Source organism: Typha latifolia, chromosome 3, assembly GCF_019914945.1.
Source record: "Typha latifolia isolate L0001 chromosome 3, TyphaL0001v2, whole genome shotgun sequence".
Taxonomy (NCBI): domain Eukaryota; kingdom Viridiplantae; phylum Streptophyta; class Magnoliopsida; order Poales; family Typhaceae; genus Typha; species Typha latifolia.
In genome coordinates, this window is record NC_133088.1 from 17,751,528 (window position 1) to 17,776,811 (window position 25,284).

The 25,284-nt window shown below is 37.8% G+C and overlaps 5 protein-coding genes and 1 long non-coding RNA gene across 13 annotated transcripts; 4 read left to right on the forward strand and 2 right to left on the reverse strand.

Annotated features, from left to right (window-relative positions):
- Positions 1 to 323: 323 nt before the first annotated feature.
- Positions 324 to 8,110, reverse strand: LOC140784427 (uncharacterized). Of its 8 annotated transcripts, XM_073131832.1 has the most exons (11): positions 8,014 to 8,106; positions 7,852 to 7,903; positions 7,643 to 7,750; positions 5,244 to 5,312; positions 5,103 to 5,122; positions 2,984 to 4,327; positions 2,715 to 2,864; positions 1,822 to 1,904; positions 1,491 to 1,584; positions 1,382 to 1,423; positions 324 to 1,190 (listed from the first exon to the last, which is right to left on the reverse strand). In XM_073131832.1, exons 6-11 carry the CDS (start codon positions 3,573 to 3,575, stop codon positions 982 to 984), a joined length of 1,170 nt encoding a protein of 389 aa, XP_072987933.1. In that variant the 5' UTR covers positions 3,576 to 4,327; positions 5,103 to 5,122; positions 5,244 to 5,312; positions 7,643 to 7,750; positions 7,852 to 7,903; positions 8,014 to 8,106; the 3' UTR covers positions 324 to 981. The 8 variants fall into 8 exon arrangements, with proteins under 8 accessions (XP_072987933.1, XP_072987939.1, XP_072987936.1 ...); XM_073131838.1 differs by having other exon boundaries at positions 2,984 to 3,331; positions 4,236 to 4,327; positions 5,103 to 7,750; XM_073131835.1 differs by having other exon boundaries at positions 2,984 to 3,493; positions 4,236 to 4,327; positions 5,103 to 7,750.
- A 559-nt stretch (positions 8,111 to 8,669) lies between these two features.
- LOC140783288 (heavy metal-associated isoprenylated plant protein 4-like) lies at positions 8,670 to 9,978 on the forward strand. Its single transcript, XM_073130116.1, has 4 exons — positions 8,670 to 8,888; positions 8,964 to 9,142; positions 9,288 to 9,375; positions 9,499 to 9,978. The coding sequence occupies exons 1-4, from the start codon at positions 8,759 to 8,761 to the stop codon at positions 9,903 to 9,905; spliced, it is 804 nt and encodes a 267-aa protein (XP_072986217.1). The 5' UTR covers positions 8,670 to 8,758; the 3' UTR covers positions 9,906 to 9,978.
- A 1,941-nt stretch (positions 9,979 to 11,919) lies between these two features.
- On the reverse strand, positions 11,920 to 13,571 carry LOC140783289 (AT-hook motif nuclear-localized protein 23-like). The gene has a single exon (XM_073130117.1). It carries the CDS (start codon positions 13,188 to 13,190, stop codon positions 12,327 to 12,329), a length of 864 nt encoding a protein of 287 aa, XP_072986218.1. The 5' UTR covers positions 13,191 to 13,571; the 3' UTR covers positions 11,920 to 12,326.
- A 5,259-nt stretch (positions 13,572 to 18,830) lies between these two features.
- On the forward strand, positions 18,831 to 19,298 carry LOC140784057 (zinc finger protein 10-like). Its single transcript, XM_073131236.1, has one exon. The coding sequence runs from the start codon at positions 18,831 to 18,833 to the stop codon at positions 19,296 to 19,298; it is 468 nt and encodes a 155-aa protein (XP_072987337.1).
- Positions 19,299 to 20,544: 1,246 nt separating this feature from the next.
- Positions 20,545 to 24,586, forward strand: LOC140784586 (acetylornithine deacetylase). Its single transcript, XM_073132078.1, has 10 exons — positions 20,545 to 21,000; positions 21,114 to 21,358; positions 21,446 to 21,554; positions 21,707 to 21,845; positions 21,914 to 21,971; positions 22,978 to 22,995; positions 23,112 to 23,234; positions 23,561 to 23,717; positions 23,814 to 23,847; positions 24,275 to 24,586. The coding sequence occupies exons 1-10, from the start codon at positions 20,653 to 20,655 to the stop codon at positions 24,379 to 24,381; spliced, it is 1,338 nt and encodes a 445-aa protein (XP_072988179.1). The 5' UTR covers positions 20,545 to 20,652; the 3' UTR covers positions 24,382 to 24,586.
- A 233-nt stretch (positions 24,587 to 24,819) lies between these two features.
- On the forward strand, positions 24,820 to 25,239 carry LOC140784588 (uncharacterized). The gene is made up of 2 exons (XR_012108292.1): positions 24,820 to 24,953; positions 25,036 to 25,239. It is a non-coding gene; the product is annotated as an uncharacterized lncRNA (long non-coding RNA).
- Positions 25,240 to 25,284: the final 45 nt, after the last annotated feature.

Sequence of the window (25,284 nt, forward strand, 5' to 3'; positions counted from 1 at the left end):
TATTTTTTGTAGCTTTAATTCTTATCAGAGAGATATTTCGTCTGTGTTTCATTTTTTAAGATAGAATTTACTTTTAGCACACCTATCCGTGTGAGTAGTATAGCATAAATTTAATCCTTTTGGTTTGCAACCTTTTACAGTTATATCATTCTTTTTAAAAAAATTTAAAACTTTTAATTCCTAATATAAAGAGGAAAGAAGTTGGTCTTCAAAAGGATTTCAATTTCATTATATGTATGTATGTGTGTGTGTGTGTGTGTGTATATATAGCTAATAATAATAATAATAAAGTACTAGATTTAGGTAGGATATAGAAGATTAACTTATGGCGTACAAATTTATCTATGTATGTCACAAACATCCACATAGTTACATAGTGGATATGTATCTTCCAAGTCCATCTATCTTTTGTGTAGTCAAACCTAAGAAAAAGATTTTTCTCACCAACTCTTCAATTAGGAAAATGGTTGGAATAGGCATATTAAAGTTAGTGAAGTATATATATATATATATATATATATATAGTAGTTATGTGTAAATTCACCTCAAACCATTGGAGTTCATATTGCATCTGCAAAGCAAAGCCCTCATCTTTCTCAGTTTTCTCTGCAGCGAAATGCAAGATGGTATTTCCAGTCACGGTGTCGATGGAGGACAGCAACCAAGAAGGTAAAGTTGGATTACTCCCAGAGGTCATTGATTCTATAACTTTCACAATCTTTTTGTGTCCATATTTGATTGCCACTTGAAGCACATTCCTTCCCTGTATCTAAATTGGATGCAGATTGCGGAAATAAGTGTTAAGATTTGCTTCACGAATTCATCAAGTCCCATTTTAGCACCAAGAATTAGAGGTGACTTATTCCATTGAATTATCTCATCATCAGTCAGTCACATCCTTTTTCTGGCAGCAACAGTTCACTTCTATAGTTTTATTCTCAATCGCATCCTCTTTCCCGCAACAGCACTTAACTTCTATAGTTATCTTCCCTTGTTGTTCGTTTCCATTTCTTGTCCTAGATTCCTGTTGTTCTTCAGGGTGAAACATATTTCTTCTTCTTTCAGAAGGATCTCCTCCTTTGTTAAAAAAATCCCAAAAACCAGGATATAGCTAGCCAAGAAAGCAATCAATTCTGTTGCTTGCCCATGGTTTTGTTTCTTCAACTGGAGAGAGTGAATGCTAGGAAATACTGTCAAATAACAAACAAGAATTGTAAATTAACTATAATATATTAGATTATAAATGTGGATATCAGTTCATATAGAAACTTCCCTGGATGGAAAAATAAGATCACACAAGGCAATTGATTTTTCAAGTCCAGAATATAAATAATAATCCAAAATACCTTCTTGAACCTATTCCTATTAGAATAAAACTCACATTGCTTCAATACATTGAAAACAAAATGCCAAATCCATCTGCCTGTAAAAACATCAAACCCAGGAAGTCAATAAGTCAAATGTAGCAACCTCAAGGGATATTACTGTACCAGGAATGAAGGTCAACTCCAAGAGGTCAAAAATGGTATAACAATTAGGTGGAAACTTTTGACGAAGTGTCATCAGAGAATGCTTCCCTTCATCCTGCATTTGTTGCAATAAAAGCCAAAATCATTATGTCATTAATGTTGAAACAAAGAACATTCAATCCATTTAATCAAAGTCCAGGTCTTCAACCTAATGTACATGAGAATATACTAGAATATGAAAGATTGAGTTCATCATTCTTAGTTAGCTTAAAACTTTTAGAGAAATTGGATTGTTCAATTTGGTGCATGAAGCATGAATTCTCATATCACAAAATATTAAGTAGTGAATCACCTTACTTGGATACATCATTGGTTTCTCCAAATCCTCTTCATCCCCTTCACGTTCAAGAACTGGTTTCTCTTCCAATGGAATAACTGAAATAACAAAGTAAGCTAGAAAGGAGTGCTAAGAGAGCATGAGTGGTAATGCACACACTCGCAAGCACATGTGTGCAAGTTTAATACTGGTGTTTCATGTGTGTCTCGTGCCTCAATAGTTTCCATGAGCATTGTTTATAATGTGTAAGCAACCCATAACATCTCCCACAGTTGATTTCCAGAGCATGTCTATAGAAATATACTTATTTAGAATCTTCTTGCTTCCTGATAAACCTTTCAGAACTTCTATCATTAAAATAAAGCACTATATATGCTATTTAAATTAACACATTCCTCACTGAATATTCATTTAAGACTATTCCAATGCATTGAAAGCCTTTATATATGTGCAATCCAAGTTGGTTATTTTGAAGAAAAATTATGGTCGAAAGTGCCTCAGTTTCCTTATCTTCCATGTTTCTTTTCTCTTCCAGTTACGTATTCTTAAATTCATCTTCAACCTTGTTCTTTCACATAAGGTGGCAATGCAATGAGAGACTGATGGATAGGAATAAAACAGGTTCATGAGTCAAGAAATAGTTTCAGGCATGTCTAATAATTTAGATATTGTATTTGAAACCTTCTCCAGTACACATCAAGCTAAATTTCCGTTGCAATTAGTTTGCATTGATCTCTAAAACCCCGCTAATCCTTATGATATGAAAGTTTGGTTGATTGTTCTAACTATTACGAAAACAAATCACCAGTACTCCAAGACAATATGTTTTAGCTAAATAAGTGCCTAATTCAAGAAACTGAATAAAATTTGAAAGGAAAAAAAAATAAAAGGGAGGAAAGTGTACTAACAGCCATAGATGAAGGAACCCAGGGGCCCAAGTTGCAGTTTGCTTCTGAAGGCCTCAGGAATGGTCAGCAAGAGCTGCAATGGCGTGACGGCACGCGAATTGCGACTAGTCATCAGATCTTGATATTCACTTGCTATCTCTATTGCAAGATCTGCAAATATGCATTACACATCAACTAGTTATGTAAGATGGTGAATCTTATATTAGATGCAAATCATGCAACAAACAACCAAAACCTATCTGATTTAATTACATATAGTTAACTTATACCAGGTGCATTTCCCATGACTGCACAATGCAGCATGGTGGAGCCATCCTCCCTCCTTTGTTCTATCTTGCTTCCGAGCTCCACCAGCTTCCAAAAGACATCTCGCTCCCCGTAGAGTGCTGCCTTATGCAGCGGAGTCTCCAGGTTCTTGTTTGTTTTCCCCATAAGCTCCTTGCACTTCTTCACTAGAGCCTCCACCACTGTCACGTCTCCCTTTGCTGCAGCCACGTGCAGCGCGGTATCATCGTAGCACTTCGAAGCCATCAGATTCATTTCAGGCATCACCTCCAACAGCTTCATTGCAAGATCCCTCTTCTCATAGGCAATCACGACGCTAAGCAGTGGGTCATCTGATAAATTTATGGTCTGTGACATTTCCTTCTTAACGAGATTCTGGAGGTAGTCAAAATCACTATGGTGTATCGCATCATCAATCTCTCTATACTTTCGCATGAGTTTGTCTTCGTCATAGATCTTTGAAAAGTGAGACTGTGGTGATAGCCAGCGGTCATCTAAGCTCACCATATGATCATCGTGAGATAGTTCGTCCATATAATCAAAGCCAGATAATTCGTCCATATGATTATGAAGCATTGCCACGTCTTCTTGCTTGATTTTTATCAATTAATGTTAGCTTAATGCAACATTTATAGGCTTGAGAAAAGGTGATAAGAATTAGATGCTTATTTTTCTTTTGCATTTGCTTGTGGTCGAAAGAAGAAAGTATGCATTGGATTCCCTCAACCTATTGGTTTAGGAATAATACAAGTTCATAAGGCAAAAGCTAGGGTGTATTCTGCCAATTGTGAAACCTTTAATCTCAGCGAATAATCAGGTTGGCTATTTACAATTTTACATGGGTGTGTTAGGTGATGATAGATCAATAGGCTGGTTTCTAAATCATCCTCTTTGGCCCATTAATACACAGTAGCTGGTGAAACAGTAAGGACATCTCTTAGTGTTCTCAACCACTGTATTTGGTTAGTCCTACAGGAATGGATAGCTGAGATCAAATCGATTCATCCAATTTCCACCAAAAAAAAAAGGAAAAAAGGAAAACTCTAGAGGCAAAAGGGAGACAGTAAGCAGCAAAAAGAACAAGACATAAATAAGTAGTTGGTTCATTGGTTCTCCCATAATCCAAGAAAACTGACAGTTGATTTCCTAGTCACTGTTTACCAAAAGAAACTAACAGCAGTAATTGGGGAAACTAATGGCAAAGAAAAGTGAAGCACTTTAATTTTTTGCATTTACCAGTTATTTCCAGGACTGCACAAAAATATTAGCTGTAATGCTCCAAAAGCCAAAGCAAATCGCAAAGATCTAGGGCAAATCCAAAGGTTTGCCTGCAAGTTGAGCAAAGCATATTTTTAGGACACAAGCAGGAGGTTGAGTTTGTATATCTCTGTACAAATATCCAAAGTGGAAAAAAAAAACTTGGAGATCTCAACCAAGAGTGTTTTCCTAATGATTGATTAAAAAGGCATCGCCAAATGATGCAGTTTACAATCTGAGAGGCAGAAGGAAATTGGCCTATTAAGGACTATTTCTCCAGACAGGCTTCAGAAAAGGAATTTCGGCTAAGTGAGCCTCAACCTAAGGCCCATATTGAGATTAGGCCATCCTTTTGCTAATCCTGCATGACTCAAAAGGCAATTGGAATAGATGCATCAGGCTGCAATGCCTGCCCTGACAACTGTATGGATGGATGCAGAGTGAGTGTAACTTACCGTAGACCTATAATGCCCTTGGCTGCTACTCGGAATACTAAGGACACTAATATTAAAGAACATGATTCTTGAACATTAAGCTCTCTAACCAAATGGATCATTAAATAATAGGCATATTAGACATCGTAAATCATATTCATTACACATGATTAGAAAGAATAGGAAATAGCCATAATAAAAAAATAATAAAAAAATAAAAAAAGAGGCCATAACCATGTAAAAAGTCATACTGACTAAAAATTCCAAACAACTTTGAAATGAGGATCTGATGCAAAAGCTTTACTACCTCTGAGTCAAAGAAAGAGACATAAGCATTGTTGTTGCCTGTCATATTAATATTGTTTTCACGTTAAGAAAAAAGAGCATAGGCAAGAAGGTGGAGCCATCATACCTTTTGTGAGCATCAGATGCCTACAACAAAAATGAGCATGACAATTCAGTATTCTGGTTCCTTTATAAGAATGTCCTTGCATATCACATATTATGTTAAGAACTTTAATCTTAGATAAAATTGCAGTTAATAAATTTCAACCATTATAAAGCTAGCCGCGTGTCCACGAAAAGGAAGAACAGATATTGATAAATGATGAAAAGCAGCCATCTGAAAAGTGAAAGTAAAGGGTGTAAGAAGCTTCAAATTCTGCAGGAAGATAAAGGGGCGAATGGAAGTTAACAACAGCTTAACTTAAAGAGTTTGAGTTTGTAGTGTTCATGATCACTGGCATCTATGTGTCAAAGCATGTAACATAAAATAGTTATTTCAGATGCAAGTGAATTCCACAGAACCCTCAACTTCTTCTCTTTAAGTCCTCGATATGGTTCAAACTTGGAACATAATTTTGCTTGCATTCATGCATCCATCGCTCATCAGTAGTGACAGAGAAAGTTCACCAACCATGTAAGTTTATGTCAAAAACAAATGGTAATTGGCAACCAATTCAACAAAGAAAGAAAGAGTGGCAAGTCATAATATGATCAAAACCAACAATGGTTTCAATTGGAGAAGAAAAGAAAACACGGTGAAGTTAATAATTATATATTATTCTTAAATGATAAAATTATTTTACCAAAATGTTAACCATAAAACTCAACTAGAAATGAAATAACAAGTGATGCAACAGGATAAAGTCAGATTAGTTAAAATGAGAATTGATGATGTTCTTAGGCATAATTCATAACAGAAACCAGGATCAATATTAGACAATATGAAACTGACAATCAAATTTAAGAGACCTGCTAGAATTGACATTAAGTTACAAAAGTAAGTTGGTTGAGAATTTCTTAACAATTAAGTGACGTGATCATGGCAAAACAGATTTGGTTGAGAATTATCTCAGCATGGAATTTAAAAAAAAAAAACACTGGGAGCAAATGTACAATTTGAAATAAAATAAATATCAGGGCAATTTTACAATAAAATATAGATTAGGATGAGAAACAGCACGATCTAACAACTAATTAATAATACAAGTATGCAACATCTTAGAACCTTGTTACCTCATTATCATACAAATCAATGTAAAAGCAGGATAAAATATAAAAGTAGTAATGAATAAAAACATTAAAGTCTACATCACAGCCATAACTGACAAGTGCAAAATGTTATGGAGTCGAAGGAGCAGAACCAGTTGACAATCGGAAGAGAATATATTCTTAGTAAACATAGAACAAAATTGGATCAAAAGTTCAACGCATGCCAAAAAAACATTACATCCGTGATAAATCAACTAGTCAAAAGACAATTATTTTAACCTTAAGATTCCATCAAAGCCTGAAGTCAACTAGCTAGATAAGACAAAATTTCGGGATACATGTTATTTTTGGGTCTAGTAAGAAAAAGATCATAAGAAGAACTGATAACCTCAGTTATAAACAATATAGAAACTAGACATTGCTGATATTAAGACAAAAAAAAACAACTGAAAATGATTCCAGTAGTAGAACTAAGAAATTTGAGCATAGGAAATTGTGTTTTTGAACCATGAAGTGACCATGAAGTGCCCAAATCAAGAAGGAAGAGATATATGCAAGTATACAACAAAATAAAATCTTAGCAAAAAGAGGATATTATAAGAGTCATATTAAGATTAAAAAAATTAAGCTCTAAGAGACCAACATATCTTTGCAAGACATGAAGACACATTCTAGTAGACGCTAAGGTGATCTATCAAATTACCTATAAATAGATAGTTTAACTTAAATTAGGTGACATGCACCTCTGTGCAGATTTATAACCTGAATAATATGGAACAAGAAAAAAATTCTTTTACTTAAGTAACAAAGAGGCAAAAGAACGGAATAAAGAGAAAATGATCAAATATAATTATGATAGAAAGGATAATGCATTCACAAAGTCTGTCATATCCCCATTATGAATAACTCATTATGTAAAAGCAATTTGCATTAAGTAAACTCCTATAAAGTGTCGCAACAGGAAGTATGGAATTGTCGACGTTAGTTTGCTATCTCAATCAAAGGTGGGAAGATAATACAGCCCCAAAAATCACAATAATATATAGTGGTGCAAAGAAGCATAGAAAATCTTGAATAATTTATTTTATGTATTGGTAGAAAGATCTAATTACAAGGTAACTCGTGTCCCAAATGTTCAAATTTTGCAGATCCTACTTTGTGAAAACATAACAACAGAACCTTATGAGAGTCACAAGAAGAAGAACAAGTAAAGATTAAGATAGAATTGACTTGACAAAATTTGAGGTCAATCAATCAAAGCCCCAAACAATAGTATAGAAAAAGTACCTATGAAATAAGATAGAATTTAAAAAGCTTATCAAAATAACGAGAAATTCATTGCAGATCAATGACCCAAATATGACAGCATATGAATAAGCAAATCTAGGAGTATGTTATACTCATGCTGTCAAAGGGTAAACATACGAAATCCAGCAATATTGGAATAGTAACTCTTACATAATTCATAGAAAGAAAGGAAGACCGCAGTTAAACCTTCTTAGAAACCTTTAGCACCCTGTCATTTGAGCAGGATGCCGAATCTCAATATGATGCTACTCCACTCATCTGGCAAAATCGTCGAAACAGGACCATTTGAATTATGCGAATACTTTCGATTCACCACCGATAAAGCAAAGAAACTTAAAATAAATTATTCAAAATCGTACCGGCATAGTAATGCAAACACGAGTTGGGGCGTAAGAGGATCCATCCAAAACCCTAGAACACGTGAACGAAGAAAGGAACAGAAACTAGCCCGCGAATTCCCCCAATAACGAAACCCTAATCAAGAAAGTGGCAAGAAATGACTGCGATGGAGATCGAATTACCTGCAATGTAGCTTCTAGCGAGATCGAGAAGGGCGGGCGCGAGAGAGAAAAGTTTAAATATGCCCAGCCTCTCCCTCTGTCTCTGTGCACTCTTACCGCGCTCCGCCTCCCGCTTATAAAGGAAGCAATTCGACCGACTTCGGAAATCTGAAACATGCGTTTCGCCTCGTGATTCACATCTTCTAGTGCCCGGTTGGTCGTTTTGCATATCGCCACCTACAATTACAGCGTATCGTGGAAAACCCCTCTTTTTGATGTATTTGCAAATAGATCCTCCTCCTTATTTGTATTTGTAAAAACAAGTAAACAACACATCCTTATCATTAGCAAGGAAAATTTCTCACTATATTTTTCTCGTGGGTCCCGACCATAGAGCCTAGATTAGGTTAATTGATATTGAAAACTTGGGAAAGTAGTTGAACTATGTGTTATTTCTGATTTAATTGTTTAATTTTGATCAGAGAGGCCTCCTATGGTAATGGTATGCTTGTCCAATATTGGACTATCAATTATATTTCAACTTATATGTATCCTAACATTGTTAGCTTTCTCCATTTCTTTGGTCTACTAGTGAAACTTTCTTTTGCAAGTGAACTACCTTCAACGAATCCCACCAACTCTTCATCCCTGAGCATATTAACGTTCCAATTAAGCTCATTTCTTGTTCTGATCACAAGAATTCGTAGGTGGTTAATTTCTTCCATTGGCGTATTCTTCATTATTTCTTGGATAGATTTGAGCTAGCATGGGTGCAAGCGAGAAGAAAGAGGTGGTCGTGGAGAAGAAAGAAGAGGTGATCACCGCCATTTATAAGTTAAACATCCATTGCAAGGAATGTGCTCGGGTGATTGAGAATCATATCACACGGCACCAAGGTGAGAATATTGCATGTCTAAGTTTATCTTTGTGTGTTAGTTATGATCGATCTACCTTTGCTTTATATATTTCAGGGGTTCAGAAGGTGGATATCAATGTTGAGAGCGGAAAAGTTACAGTTAAAGGCGTCAAGATCGACGTGAAGAAGATTCATGAGCGACTCGAGAAGAAGACCAGGAAGAAGGTTGAGCTCTTATCACCCTTACCAAAGAAAGAAGAGAAGCCAGTAGTGAAGGAGGAGAAGAAGAAAGAGGTATATGTTTTCTTCTTCAAGTTAATTATCGACAATAAGAATATAAATCTAGAAATTTTCTTCCCCTTGCTTTATGTAAAACCTCCAAATTATATATATATGCTTGTTACTTGTTAATTTCTTATGTTACAACCATTACTTTCAGGAGGTTGTGAAGACCACAGTTGTGAAGGTTCATATGCACTGTGATAGATGTGCAGCCGATCTCACTGAAGTTTTGCTACAACACAAAAGTATATATCAAATTCACCAAATACTTTGATTGTTTTCTTCAAGCAAACAATTTCTTTCTTAAAAAAAGAAAAACAAACATTTTTTTTTTTTGCTAACCTTTGATTAGTTAATTAATGCTACAGGTATTCATACTGTTAAGACAAATCGAGAAGCTCAGACTTGCACAATCGTCGGCACAATAGAGGAGAAAAAATTGATCGAATACATCCGCAAGAAGGCGCGCAAGCACGCCGAGATTATACCTCAAAAGCAAGAGAAGAAAGTGGAGAAGGTTGAAGAGAAAATAAAGGTGGAAGCAAAGGTTGGTAAAGAAGGAGTGAAGATAGAAGTGACTGAGAAGAAAGAGAAAGAGGAGATAAAGAGCAAAGATATCATTTTTCCTTACTTCATACCATGCACACATCCACATTTTATGAACTGCACACACCCAGACTTCATAAATTACCCACATCCTGCACCCTTTCTTCACTGCATGCATCCAACTGAGTACTTCAGTGATGAGAACCCAAATGCTTGTTCTGTGATGTAAATGATAAAAGTACAACATATCTGAGACATATGTGACATTATAGTAACTAATAAGAAGATTCGCTATTAGTTCATATGCCGTTTAATTTGCTTCAGAATTTCATTACATTATAGTATCAGACTCTTTTACATGTCCAAAAAAAACCCTTGTATTTCATGTAAGAAGAAAAAGTTCATCATTTGCTAGCAATTTCTTCTCTTTTTTCTTTTTCTTGGAACATCAGAAATCCAGCAAAATGTCTGAATTCTAGTGGAATTATATCAAGAATTATGATAGTTCGAGATCACCGTGTACGCTATAGATATAATATAGTTTCTGCTGTTGGGTAAATAAAGTACAGGTTCAAAGAGAAGAATCTCTAGCTATCCATCTCCAAAATATTAATGTATGTGAAAGAAGTGACATCATATATAAAGTAGATGATTCTAGAACTAATAACTGAAGAACTGTATGGAATGTATCAGGTTAGAATTTGCAAGCTAGCTACATTAGATAGCAGAAGATCTAGTTGCAGTATATTTTAATTGCCAAAACCTCAAGTTTCATCATATAGGATACCCTCGAGTCCTGCAAATCTCGAATAGCCGAAAGTCTAGAGAGGCTACTTAACCTTTCTTAAATTATATATATATCAGATGAATGAAAAGTACAACTGAAATAACTTTGAAGAAGCGCATCAGTTTAATTGATCAAGATACCTTCCTTAAAACTTTTGCCACTTATCTTCATGGTTTCTCTATCAGCAAGCTTAATATGTTCGAAAAATTTTAGAACACATACATGACGCAAGAAAAGAATTTCACCTATTTTTCCATTCAACAGTCCGGCAATACAATTACTTCAATTTCTCCTCCTAATTAAGGTTAATAATATAGAATAATTGCCTCTACTATCGAAATAAATGTGTGTATTTACAAAATTAGAAGTTGGAATTCCCTAGTATTGTGCAAGCTCATGCAATTAATCAGTGGTGATCAACTGCCTTAACTTACCCTAGACAAGCAAAGATCTCGATATATAAAACGAAACCTAATAACTTTCTCAACAAAAAGAAGAAAAAGAAGAAGACGAAATAACTGAATAATTGATAATAGGAGGTGTAACCATCTATCTATAAGGTGCTATGAGCATGCATGCTGTTATAAGGTAACATCTGAACCATATTTATCAAATCTTAAGAACATAAACTGATAGTTGACATAATAACAAATAATTTCAATGATGGTAAACTATATGTAATTGATGAGATATCATACTAAATATCTAATTAGCTAAAAAGAAAGACTTGGACAGTTAGGTCTCGTTTTCTTGATCGATTAGTTTCATATTAGCATGAACGTCACAAGTATTTGGAATACAACACATCCGATGTTCTATAATTAAAACGGAATAAAAAAAAACATAATCGTTTGAAAGATAGCAAATAATTTGAAGTTATTATTTAAGTCTAATATTTGGAATACAACACATCCGATGTTTTATAATTAGAACGGAATAAAAAAAAACATAATCTTTTGAAAGATAGCAAATAATTTGAAGTTATTACTCGATCCAGCAAATATGATGATTGAGATGATGAAGTGCATATATCTGGCTTGAATAGGTATAATAAATGTAAAACTAACCACAACGGAGTGAACAAGAAAAAGATCGTGCACAAATTAAGGAACTCAGAAGGAATCTTTGAATGCGCAGCTCCCGATAACTCATAGAAAACAGCAGTTTGGATTTAACATGGACAGAGAAATACAAAGACATAGACAGGAAGATGGTTAAGATTCCCCAGGAGTTAGCTTGCATGTTTCCAGAAACTTAAATCTTGTGGTCTCTTCATCAAATTAATACATGCACACGTGGGAAGAAGAAATTTTATAATTAAACCACATCTAGGATGCCCTACTTCTCCTACATAACCAGATCTATATATGTAACAAGAATTGAAGCAACATAACAGCTACTACAATAACATTATATGTTCTTCTTTTTAGATAGTATCGATCAAAGACAAAACCAATTTTAGAGCTTCAAAAAGCATTCACGAGACCCAATTCATTCAACTATGAATAGATCTGTAAACATGAAAGCGTAGTATTAATATAGCGAGGATAAAGCTAGCAGTGGACAAGTGTTAAAGGCCAGTGGCCTCAAACCATTGCTTATGAAAATAACAAGCATCTAGTAGCTACAACAATAACAACAACAGCAATAACAAACAACAACAGGATCAGACCGGAGGGCATGAGAGAGGAAAAGATAACAACACAAAGCCCACGAAACCAAAATATCAGCACATTTGAGTGAGAGAGAGAGGGAGGGAGACTAATTTTACATAGGGAAATATTCTAACCTTGAGCTGCTCAAGAACTCTACTCTCCGTTGCATGGAATTGTCGCGATATTGCACCCGTTATTAACCGTATGATCAGAAGGGCCCCCGGCCGGCCGATGCGCCGGCCCAGCCGTGGCCATCGACAGGCAGCTGGCAATTCGCCATGTTAAGCGACGGCAAATTAAAGAAGGGCAGCCCCGAAGACGACGGGTCGGGAAACGGATTCCCCGCTCCCTCTCCCCCTCCCCCCCCGCTCCCCGCCTCGCCCCCCGATCCTTGCGGCACCGGCGGCAGCATCTGCAGCGGCGGGGCCTCCTCCTCCTCCAACGGCAGCCTCTCGTACGCGACGTTCGTGAACGAGGCGGCGATCACGATCACTGGCCCGGCGGCGAAGAGAGCCCCGACGACGTTCCCTCCCACCACCTGCCCCTGCCCTCCCGCGAGGAAGATCGTGAGGCTCGTGGCGCCGGGTGGGGCCGGCGGCGGGAGGAAGGATCCTGAAAGTGAGAGGATCTCGAACCGGCCGTGGAGGGCGACGACTGCGCCCGCGGCGGAGGGCTGACGCAGAGTAACGTTCGTGACGGTGCCGCTGCCGCTGAGCACGCAGATGCCGCGCTGGCGGCGGCGAGCGTAAGTGGCGACGCAGTCGAACACGTCGCAGCCGCCGCCGACCTCCAAGATGTGGGCCCGGAGTGTGTTGGCGCTCTCCCTGGTGATAATTACCGGGGGCTTCGGCTTGTTCTTCGAACCCGGTGGCCTGCCACGTGGGCGGCGAGCCACCACGGAGCCCGCCTGGGCCGACGAGGAGGAGCCATCGTTGCCGCGGTTGACATTGTGATCGTCCTCGGAGTTGTCGTTGTCGTTGTTGTTGTGGCTATGGTTGTTGAGGTGGTGGGGAAGGTGGTGGAGGTTATGCACGAATCTGGAGGCGGCGGTGCCTAGATCCAACCCGGCCATAATTAACTCATATAAGAAAAAAGAGAAAAAAAAATACAATAATACGAGAAAAATAATAGGAGACTGTGTTTCTTCTTTTTTAAATTTGAAAAGTGGGGAAAAGGGTTGGGAATAGCTAGAAAAGGAAATAGATGATGATTAAGAAGGGTTGGAGAACAGGGAAGGTTGAGGAGAGATCTAGTTGCGAGGAAATATAGAAAAAACGAGGATCTATGCAGAGAAAGGGAGGTGGAAGGGACGGATACAGAGAGAGAGAGAGAGAAAGAGAGAGAGAGAGAGAGGTGTTAAAATAATTTAGAGAGAGAAGGGAACAGAGAGGCGCGTGAGTCTTGAGAGAGAGAGAGAAGAGATGGGTTATGATATGATAAATGATGTAATGGTGATGGCGATGTGTTAGGGCAGGAAGGGGGCCTTATTAAAATGTCCTAAACCGGGGTTTAAGGGATTGTTAACCGTGGGTTATAGGGAGGTTGACCTTAGGGTCAGGTTAAAGGCTTGTGGGATAGAGGTTGCTACGGCGGATGGGACCCACATCAGTCTCTCTCTCTCTATATATCTTTCCTAGCAAGAACTAGTAATTAATTAAGCTATAAACCTCTTCGGCTTTCTTTGGCTTGGCTTAATTTCAACTCTAATGCTACAAAGGAGGAGCTAGACATATTTATATATATCAAAGCTTGAGCTAGGAAAACACTTTACGAAGTACACATTGATCCATGGCAACTATATGTACCATAAAATGAGGCAAAAAGTGTAATAATACATCTATTGCACCATATATTAATCGTAGTGGTACTTACAGAGAATTTATGTGCAAATGCTAGTGTGGTATATTTGTCCTTTTATCTAAAATTAATTAAGCAGTGGTTGTTCTTTCTGATCATTGTTTGCTCTTTTAATATCGAGTCCGACGATTTAATTATAGATGATGTTGAAGTGGAACTAAATTAATGAGGAAAGAGTGAGATAGATGAGGTTTTTGGATAAAGAGTTTCTTAAAGTATTGCGTTAATATATCAAAACTTAATTAGAGTACGTAGTGCTAGATTTTCTTTTAATCCTAATAAACTATACGGAGTCAAACGTGCAAGCTCACAGCCACAACTGTAACGGATCCATATGCATTATTAACTATTTGAGACATGGCAAAATTATTCAGACACATGTCTAAATGATTCATGAAGAAAGATCGATCTGGATAAATACTTGAGAGTTGACTAACTGAAATCTTGCATGGATTTAACCTAAAACCGACCGTTACGGAGGAAACGTGGATGCTAGCAGTGAAACGGTACCAGGAAACGAGTAAACTTTTTCTTTCGCCCTCTTCTTCTTCTTCTTCTTCTTCTTCTTCTTATAAACCGTAGGTGAAGTCACCTCGCAGTCGCACTTCTAACGGCTACCTCGGGAACTCTGCCCTCATTTCTCGCGCGCTGCCGACTTCCACACGTGAGAGAACCCCGTAACTTCCCAACGGAAAAGACGGGAGGGGGGTGAGAGCTTTGTGAAATTTTCATTTCACACCCTGAGCTGTTAACTATTTAAGATGGGTCGAACGGAGCGGAGCGGAGCCGAGCCGAGCCGAGGAGTGGGAGTCTCTAAGGTCAAAACTGACCTCTTCCCTCCACCGCTACTCGTCGTGGCTGTCGGCCATGGGCAGGCAGTCGCTTTCATCGGGAATTGGTCAGCCCCCCGCACTCCCTCCCCCTGCCCGTACTTTCCGGGCAGCCCAAAGCCCTACACAACCCAACCGCTCCACGAGGATCCAACGTGGGCCCCGCCCACCTGCCCGTTCTGCCCGAGGAGGGAAAAGGAGGAAGAAGAAGAAACCCTAACCCTAACCCTAATCCTAAACCTAAGAAACTACCGAGAGCCCTCCCCCGGAGTTCTCGCGATGGACCTCCACCGACTACCTTCCGCCACGTCAGCGCCGCCTCTCCTCTGGGCTGGGCTAGAAAGCACTACTTCACCATCCTCCTCCATCTCTGAGAGTTCACAGAATTGCAATATGTTTCTAAAATGATTATTTATTAGAGGAACAGTGCCTCGTACGTTTTCTAAGAACGGAAATAAGAAAAGATGTAGGTTGGAAAAGAAGGGAAAAAAAAGGATCGTAATGTTTAGTTGCTTGGTGTGATGTTTATCTTTTCCTAGATCTCTATCTTATGATGCAACAACTGTGTTAAGGTTTAATATAGAATTAACTCACCAATCATAGGTTTGGAAAGGATTAGAACATATTGATTAAATATGTAAAATCTTCACTTGTACATCTGACCATTGTGGTTTTTAGAGTTAAGTTCATGTTGATGATAGACTGCACGATTTCTAGGTAGAGAATTATATATATATATGATCCTTCTCTTGCTATTGAATGGTTGTAACCTCGAAGACTTGACCGGCAATGGTGACTCGAGATCTCCGGCACGCATCGTTATCTTCGCTGCTTTTGACTGGTTATAGAGAGTGACTTGCACCCATTTGTCACCTTTAGCTTTAAGAAAGTGATTAATATATATATAATATTGGTAATCTCGACAATCATGTCGCTTTCAGCCTATCGCGTGATAGATTCGGGCTTAACAAAGAGATTAGCAACCATTAATCCCTTGTTGAGTCCGGGAGGTCCCACTACATTTGCCCTTGGAGCTAATACTTAAGTTCTAAACTTGCATATCACTCCACCATACTAATTAATTGACAAAGTGACTTCATTAGGGTAATAATATTTCTTAGTATCTTTCCCATCCCATAGGCTCAATATGCTCTCCACATAGAAGGATAAGAACATGTTAGAATCGAATTTAAAAGTTCAAATATGTATCCTCTTGAATTACTTGAATAATGCTGGCCACTGATAATGGTGGAGCATTTCTTTATTAAAGTTAGTTCTTCTATTTTTCTAATCAACAGTAGGGATGTACTAACTAAATCTGTCTTTGATTAAATTAAACTGGGAACCAAAACTATACTTTTAAATGTAAAGCTTGATAGTTGTGATTGAAATTTAAATAAGAGCTGCACCTTCTTTATAATTATTGTCCTCCCCTTGTTTAATATGAAGTGTATAGCCAAGCGAATGCTAAAGATTGGGAAGATTCTTTGATTCAATCATTGCATGATTAGAACTTTCTTAGTGCATCAAATTAGGTTAAATATGAATTGATACACATTATAACTTAACATGTTGGTACTAAAAAGTAACTTCTATTTCTATTTTTCTATCAGATTTCATTAGCCGCTTTCTCAATAAAATCATTGTTTATGAAGAGAAAAATGACAAAAAACTAGGCCACTGCACTAGCTTTTATATGTTTTATTCCTCGAATGAGAAGCGTTTAGATTATAAAAAAAAAACTGCATAATATTTTTATTAAGTCAAACATTACAATATTTGGAAGTCCATACAGAAAGCGTTAGTTATAAGAGGATTGTCTATGAGAAGGTGAAAGATTATTATTTACATCTTACGTTGTAGTTGTACCTCATATTGAATATTTATATATAATACTAATTAAAACTATCATGTCATGAGAACTTTGATGAGAAAATATATTTTCTTTATCCTACACAAGATCCTAAATCTTACAATATCTGCCGTCTGAAGAAAACAAAAGGTGAGCACTATGTGAGACTTTTTATCTTAATATAAAAGCTAATTTTTCCAAAAAGTTCATTTTGGATGTCACATTCTGGCTGAAATCAAATACACGAGAGTAATGAAACTATCAATTAATATTATTTCCAGATATAACTTCCTAGCTTATGATCCTTGATCAGTAACCCGAACTACTAGTAAGGGTTAAATTTTAGCATGGTTACTTGGCAAATGAAAGGAGTGGCCTAATTTTTTTGTGTCCCACATCCAGCTGATATTAAACAATAACTTTAGGCTGTCTTCTGAAGCATATTTTTTTTTTTCATTAAACATCTTTGCAAACTATATAGATATAAATATTTGTCGAGGTTTACTGGAACTATTCAATAATCCAAAAGACAAGCAAGATTAATTGATCAGGTAAACATGAAAGAGAACTCCATAGAGCTGCCCTGGAAGCAATTAACCTGATGATGTCTCCACTTGTGTATCGCATCTTCTTGTTGACAAGCTACGCATTAGTTGTATTTTAAGTTGTACAATCGCATCAGCCAGAGTGGAAACCTTTATAATAATGCCATTAAACGATAAGCACAACACCTCCTGTTGATTATAGTATGGCACCACAGGGCCCTACACAGAGAAACAAAGATTTAAAAAATAAAAAACGTACAATATATATATATAAGCTCAAGCAAGAGGAAGAGGATGGCAACTTGATGAAGCAGTGATCTTGACATGAAATAAGTAAATAAAAAATAAAAAAAAACTATTGCTCTGTCTTGTTGGTTAATTACATAAGGAGGCCAATGTTTTGGTATTATACGTGGATTAATTACGTACGTGGTGAGGTGGCGTCGTCGCACTTGCATGGCTTCACGTGCACGGTGACGTCGCATCCCGAGCCGTCTCGTTCTTTTGTTTTGGGAGAAGAGGAGGAGGGGAGGCCCACGAAGGGCCCATCGATCGAAATATTCGGGTCCTGTCGCACGTGCGAGTGGGAAAAAAACTTTAAAAAAAAATAAAATAAATAAAAGGGGGAGAGAAAGAGAGAGATGGTTGGGGGGAGGCTCGGATTGCGAGGAGGAAGGAGGAGGGGGGGGGGGGGTTCGCATGTGCGCCACCCCCACTGGGTCTCCATTATTTCTCTGCCCACGCTCCCACGTGAAGGAAGAATCATGTGGGGGCCCACCTCACATCACTGATCGCCTGCAGCTCCGTCTGGAGGAATTCGCAGCAGATGGACACCTATTGATAAATGGTGGGCTGGCTGGTATTATAACAAGTTCGCTTATGAGTTGGGCTTGGGCTGCGTAGTCTACTGTGTGACTAAGATAGATTAGCATATCCTTGTATTCGTTGTTGGAGGCCATTGGAGGACTGGCTTACGATGGTAGCAATGGAAACCCAAGAGAGTGGGATATCAAATTAATTAAGGTGAAAGAAACTATGCTATATAAATATATATGGTACCTCAATATGTCGTCTTGCAGTTTGTCCATCTCCATGGCATCTTCCCCGCATGGTCCTTTTACATCACACAATGAAGAGTTGTGAGGAGTCTTCCAATGTAGACAATAATGGGGAGACTACTTTTCAGCAGAAATAGTTAGGAATGTAAAGGTACTGGGTGGTGGGTCTCATCAAGGCCTAGTCTCGATCTTTAATTAAGGCATTGGAATTGTCAATTTAAGTACCCGGCTCACCAAGTATATTCTACCTTACTCTCCTCTGGATGCCATGTTTGCTTCCAGCTTTGAGAGAAGAGAAGCATACAAACTAATTCAAATGGGCGTTCAAGACAATGCATGATATTGTAGTACTGCATGCTCTTAATACATATATATAGATACTTAGAATTTAATAAATCAACACGTCTCCTTCACTCGACTAAAGTCGAGTAACTTAACAGCCAATTAACACAGGTTGATGCACTCTAAGCTTTTAGTACTCTCATCCATGCATGTATATATATAGTAGTTTTAACCTTCGGTTTCCAAAAGGAAGTTCAATAGCAGCAACTCGTGTAAAATTCTGCAGCAATGAACTGGATCGGAATCCGATCAGGCGATGACGATGACAGTTGGGAGGTTCGAGCATTTGCACAAGACAGCAGCACGGCGACGACGTGGCCGCCTCAGTCGTACACATGCACGTTCTGCCGGCGTGAGTTCCGGTCGGCCCAGGCGTTGGGTGGACACATGAACGTGCACCGCCGCGATCGAGCTAAGCTCCGACGACATCCTACTCAAGTATCTCCTCCTTTTGTCTTCTCGCCGCCGGCGCCGGAGTTTCTTGGAGAAGGAAGCTTATGCCTTTTCTACCACGTTCCATATGCAGGTGCTGTCAATCCAATAACAAATCTAGTAGCTCTGTCACCATGTCATGAGAATGGATTGATGGTGTCTTCTTGCCTCACTGTGGGTGATGATTGTAAGAACGATATCAATATAAAGGAAAATGGAATAGTGCGGGAAGAGATCGATCTAGAGCTTCGCCTTGGATGGTGATTTAGGCCCGTTTGTTTGTGGGATAAGGGAAAAATTAGGATTAGTATAAATTAAGGACTTATTCTATATTTTAAATGAATGAATGAGATTTATTCTGAAATAACCTACTTATCCATGCAACCAGATGACTCCCTTAGAAAGTATTGTGTCGCAAGTAATAATGTATGTGATGAAAATTTATTAATCTCCTTAGGAAATTGAGTTTACCGCACGTTATTAACAACAAAATATAGAATAAAAAGTGCAAAAAGAAAATCTCAAACAAAAAAAAAATTATTAAAGAATTTTCAATCCTAAGTAAAATTATAAATCTAAACTTAGATTAAAATTAATCATTAATAACCATACAAGATGGACTTACAGATCACTTATGTCTCTAAAGATAATAAAAACAAATGCGTAGAATTAATTAACTTCAAATCCCCTTGCAGATAGAGTCCTAAAAACTCTCAAAACTAATCCATGAAGTCGATTAGGAAACAAAAAACTGCAAGGTGAGTTCCAATGCACTTGGATGCATTCCAACGTCCTAATTGTATTCCAATATTAGGTAGAACAAATAACAAAATGTATGTGAATTAAACTTTTTTAGTTAAAACTATTTTTTGGGTGATTAAAAAGATCTCCGTAAAACTACTGTTTTGCTACAAATTTTTTTTAATTAACCTTCATAATATTTGTATGTATGTTTATACAAAAAAATTTAGACATAGTTATATATTTAGAATATTTTAAAATATATATTATCAATTACATAAATAATCATATCGAATGGTGCCGTTTGATCCATATATTAACTTATTAATGGTTGGAGATCCCAACTTATTGCTGTACACGTCTGATATGCTTGTATATAAAAAATGAAGTGCTTAATCTTTTATTCTCTAGAATAATATTTTTATATTACTTTTTATATTCTTATGAGAGGATATGAAATTATTCTGTTACTTTATTCTCTCTAATTTTAGAGCCTAAAGAAGTATCCAAGTAATTCTTGATTAGAAATTTTTGTCTCTTGCCTAAGATGAACCTTCTAATATTTCCTATTATTTCTTCATTTATACTTCCTCTAAATACATAATAATAGGATAAAATAATTCTAAAAAACATGGATGGAAAATTTACAGTTGCTCAAAGTAATTTAATAGTTTTATTACCAAATGTTTAATTTTTCAGATTAGTCTAGATAAAGGGCCAAAATAATACAAATGAAGGTATAAATATGTTCTTAATTTTAGTCCTAATCACATGGGTTAATTTGTAATTCTCCCAATCTAAGCATTCGAACCTTTTTTTTTTTTGGTGGGGGGGGTTGGGTTGGAGTGTCTAGCGATCTCTGATCCTTTTCGTATCCATGGCGTCTTCGTTCTCCTCTTCGTCTCCTTCTTTGAAGGATATAGTAGGCGAGCTCGACCGCGACTCCTTCGTCTCCCTCCTCGGCAAGCTCATCGGTGAGTCCAAGCACGTGCAGAACAACCCCCCTGATCTCGTCCCCAAGGAGGACCTCGTCGCCCGCCACGTGCTCGACGCCCTCCTCCCCCTCTCCACCTCCTCCGGCGGTGGGCCCCTCATTGTCTCGCATGTCAGCTTCGCCGATGGCCGGGGCAACGTCATCGTCGAGTACCCGGGGACCGTGCACGGTCGCGTTGTGTCCTTCGTTGGCATGCACATGGACGTGGTCACTGCCGATCCCCAAAATTGGGTATTTTCCATCAAAAGCCCTGTTTCTTTTTGTTTATCGATATTCTTGTTTGTTGCAATCGTCGTCGATTTCCTGATGTTGATATCTTCTGTTTTGGGGGTATTTTCTGGCAGGAGTTCGATCCCTTCTCGCTTGGCGTCGATGGCGACAAGCTTCAAGGTCGGGGGACGACGGATTGCCTTGGGCACGTGGCGCTCGTGACGGAGCTCATGAGGCGGCTCGGGGAGACGAAGCCGGCGCTGAAGAACTCGGTCGTCGCCGTGTTCATCGCCAATGAAGAGAACTCATCAGTGGTAGGGATTGGAGTGGATGCCTTAGTGAAAGAGGGATTAATTGATAAGCTAAAGGCGGGACCTTTGTGAGTTCAGTGTGTTCTTGTTTAAGACTGGCATATCAAAGTTTGTTAAGTGTTCTGATTTGGGTTCTTTTCGGTGGTCCCATGTAGGTTCTGGATTGATACAGCTGATAAACAACCATGCATTGGTACAGGAGGAATGATTGTGTGGACACTCCGAGCGACAGGGAAGCTGTTCCATAGTGGTCTGGCTCACAAGGTAGACAAGTTGAAAGAATATTAAAATTCATGTCTCTGTGTAGGGACCTTTGAAAACATTTCACAGAAGTCCTTTTGTTTAGTAGGTGCATAACTGTTCTATTCCTTGGATAGTATAGACAAGTATTTAATTTTAATCAACTCAACTTGCAGGCTATTAATGCTATGGAATTGAATATGGAAGCACTTAAAGAGATTCAGAAAAGATTCTACAGAGACTTTCCTCCACATCCTAAAGAAAAGATCTACAAGTTTGCAACACCATCAACTATGAAACCAACTAAATGGAGCTGTAAGTCCAATGCAGACATTATGGTAGAATGTTTATTCTGTACGCTGCTGATATGCGGTGCTTTGCAGATCCGGGGGGTGGTGTCAACCAGATTCCGGGTGAATGTACAATATCGGGAGACATAAGGTGCACATCATTATCACCTGCAATTTCATGAAATGCATTGTACAATTTTCCCCATGTTATAAGGATCGATGGAATATGCTATAATAATTCTCTGTACATCACTTTTAAAGTTAATGCTCTATGCCACAATTTTCTCCTTTGTGATTGTAATTAACGTAAACTTTCATTTCAATGCATGTACATTTTCTCTAAGATGAATAGTTTGAAGTTTTGCAATTTCAGATTATTCTCTGTTTATGTTTTCTTAGGCTTAGAAATGTAATCATAAAATCTAGAGTATATCCTAATACTTTTCTCTGGCTTCAGATTTGATTGGCTTCAACTCTTAGTGGGAATGAGGAAAAATGTAAAAGTGGAATATTATGGAATTTAGACACTTAACACTTGCAAATTTAGAGTCCCTTGATTCTACTATCCTAATGACACCAAGCACGATACTTATATGTGCCACATAGTCAAAGGTCAGATTTACTGTCAAATGGTTGTAGTGAAATGAAGAGCCTTTTCTTGAATTTCTTCTTTCTTATTATTGTGAGATGACATGGATTGCAAGTTTGTTGTGGTTCACTACCCTACATATTCTTTCTGCATAATTGCTAGGGCAATCGACCTAAAATGAAATATACACTTTAGAGATTGCTTCATTATGGCTAGTATGAAAGTTTACCCTACTGCTTCCATTGTTGATAATAGATGATCAGATGTTGATTCTCAATCAGTGATACTTATATTGAGTGCCTCTATCAAGGATGAATGTGCCACTCTATGCTATATCTATATGTGAAATCACCTTAAAGAAAATCTTTAGACATTTCAATTTGTCTAACTTGACAATTACTTTCAAGGGACTGGTTAGTTGATCACTTTTCTCCAGATATTTTGAATCAACTTTTGGACATGAAAAGTTAGCATATTAATTGATTTTGCTCTAATATAGTTCCTTATTTAATAGAACTTCTAGATGTTGAAAGATTGTATCTAATCAATGATACTTTTTGTATTGCAGGTTGACTCCTTTCTATAGGTATGTCTACCTTAATATTTTTAATTCCTAATACTTTTTGTTTTTTGCTCATAAGAATGAATTACTATAAGAGAAAATGAGATGACAGGTTAAAGTTCTCATTGTTCTTCATGCAGCCCAAAGGATGTAATTAACAAGTTGCAGGAGTATGTAGATGATATCAATGCCAACATCGAGAAGCTAGATACTCGTGGCCCAGTGTCAAAGTATGTACTTCCGGATGAAAACATGAGAGGAAGGTGAAGCTTTCTTTTCCTATTGTAAATATTTTTTTCTTTCCAATAGGAAGTTCCTTGGAAGTCATAAATTATTATTCTGCAAGTATTGCTGTGGGTCCTCTTAAACATCCTTCAATGCATCCTTTAGAAGGTAAAAATGTTATACTTGGGAAGACAGTGTCAGTGAAACCATGTGCTGTTATAATCATGCCACTAAGTACATCTTAATCATAAAGGGCATGCTAAAGGTTGTGTTAAAGGAACCATAGCATTTTCCTTTATCTGCTTCATGAAAGCTAACCATTTTAAGGTGTGCTTATGCCTTACTGAGTTTGTCTCTCTTCCAGGCTTACAATTACTTTCGATGGGGACATGATGACTGGAATTGCTTGTAATCTTGATTCCCGTGGCTTTGAAGTGTTATGCAAAGCAACTAAGGAAGTGGTTGGTCATGTAGAACCTTATTCCATCACTGGAAGCTTACCATTGATTCGAGAATTACAGGTTTTCTACTATCTCCTTCCAGCTGGTTGGTATACGCATAAATGATAAAACTCATTTACGATGAATTGATACCATCTTATCATGTGTTTCTGCTAGGATGAAGGTTTTGATGTTCAAACTACTGGATATGGTAAGAATAATCTTCTTTGCTCACTGTCTTTGCATTCATCTGCAAGAAATTGGTAACTTTTCAACCAACAACATTCTTGACAATATGCAATCGTGCCAATTAAATGAACTTTTACTGACATGGAGTTCGTAGGAAATCCCTGATGCCACTTAAAGTCTTGAATCATGATGGTCATTAAAATGCAACACCCTTGTGGTTTGCATCCATTGGTATTTCCTAGTTTTTAAATCAACAAGTAGATGAATTTTGCCTGTTTTTCATGAAATAATAACTGCTGAAACCGTGTTGCCCTCACAAAAGATGTCTTGAGAACTGAAATTCCACTATTTGCATCTTAGAATTGAGCATCTCTTTTAGGAATCTGTTCTAAATACCATTTGTATTATCTTTGGATCTAATAATTCTAAAGAGATGTCTTTCCCTCCAGGAATAATGGATACCTACCATGCAAAGAATGAGCACTGCCTATTCTCTGACATGTCCCAAGGTTTCCAAGTGTTCGTGAGCATCATCTCCCAGTTGGAAGAGGACTAATAAATGGCAGTTAATCTCTTTTTCCCTGATGCATTCCAAAGTCTCATTTCCTTGGATTTTTTCCATGTCAACACTATGTATCAGGTTGCTGACACTTTCTCCAATTATCACTTAGGATAGAGTTTACTCATCCTTTGTCCTCTGTATGAAACATCTACGAAACATCTGATTAGATACAATAAGAAAGTTTCATATGCTACAGTGATGCACAGGGTTTCTTATATTTTTGATTAGCCAGTTTCAGGGAATTGTTATATACTAGTCCTATTCGAATACGGAGAGATTCCTACTAATTGCCAATTTATATCTCTTTATCTTCCTCTTGGTAGTTATTGTGCTAATGTGCAGTGCTTGGTTAATATTCTCAAGAGAGTACCCGCAAGGTCTCTCCTACAATTCAGGTGCGTCTGCAAGCATTGGATTTCCTTAACACGAGATCCTTATTTCATCAAGCTACGACTGGATCATGCTTCAAAGAACCCCTATCATCTTCATCTTCATGGCATCCCAAAGTTCTTTACCCATGGTAGAATTCCTTTGTATGCAATCTCGGTGGACGAAGGAATAAGCAGGTTGGTAGTTAGCAACAGTTAAAGAACCATGCGACTCTCTCAGATCCCCTGCAATGATTTGATCTGTTTTCACCCACTGAAGGATGTTTACTTGGCTAACCCTTGCATGCGAGAGTGCCTGCCTCTTCCCAAGGCCAGTTCTACCGTGTGGGATTCTAATCGATGGTCAGGGCTGAGTCTAAGATCGTTCAGATCTATAAGGTGTATCGATGCTTGCATCGTATCTTTTCTTTGTGCCGAGACTCTTGTTCCTAATCCTAAGTTATTATTGTAGTATTCTGATTAAGTTGCAGGGGTTGAAGGATGGATGGTGCATTTGCTTTTGTGTATT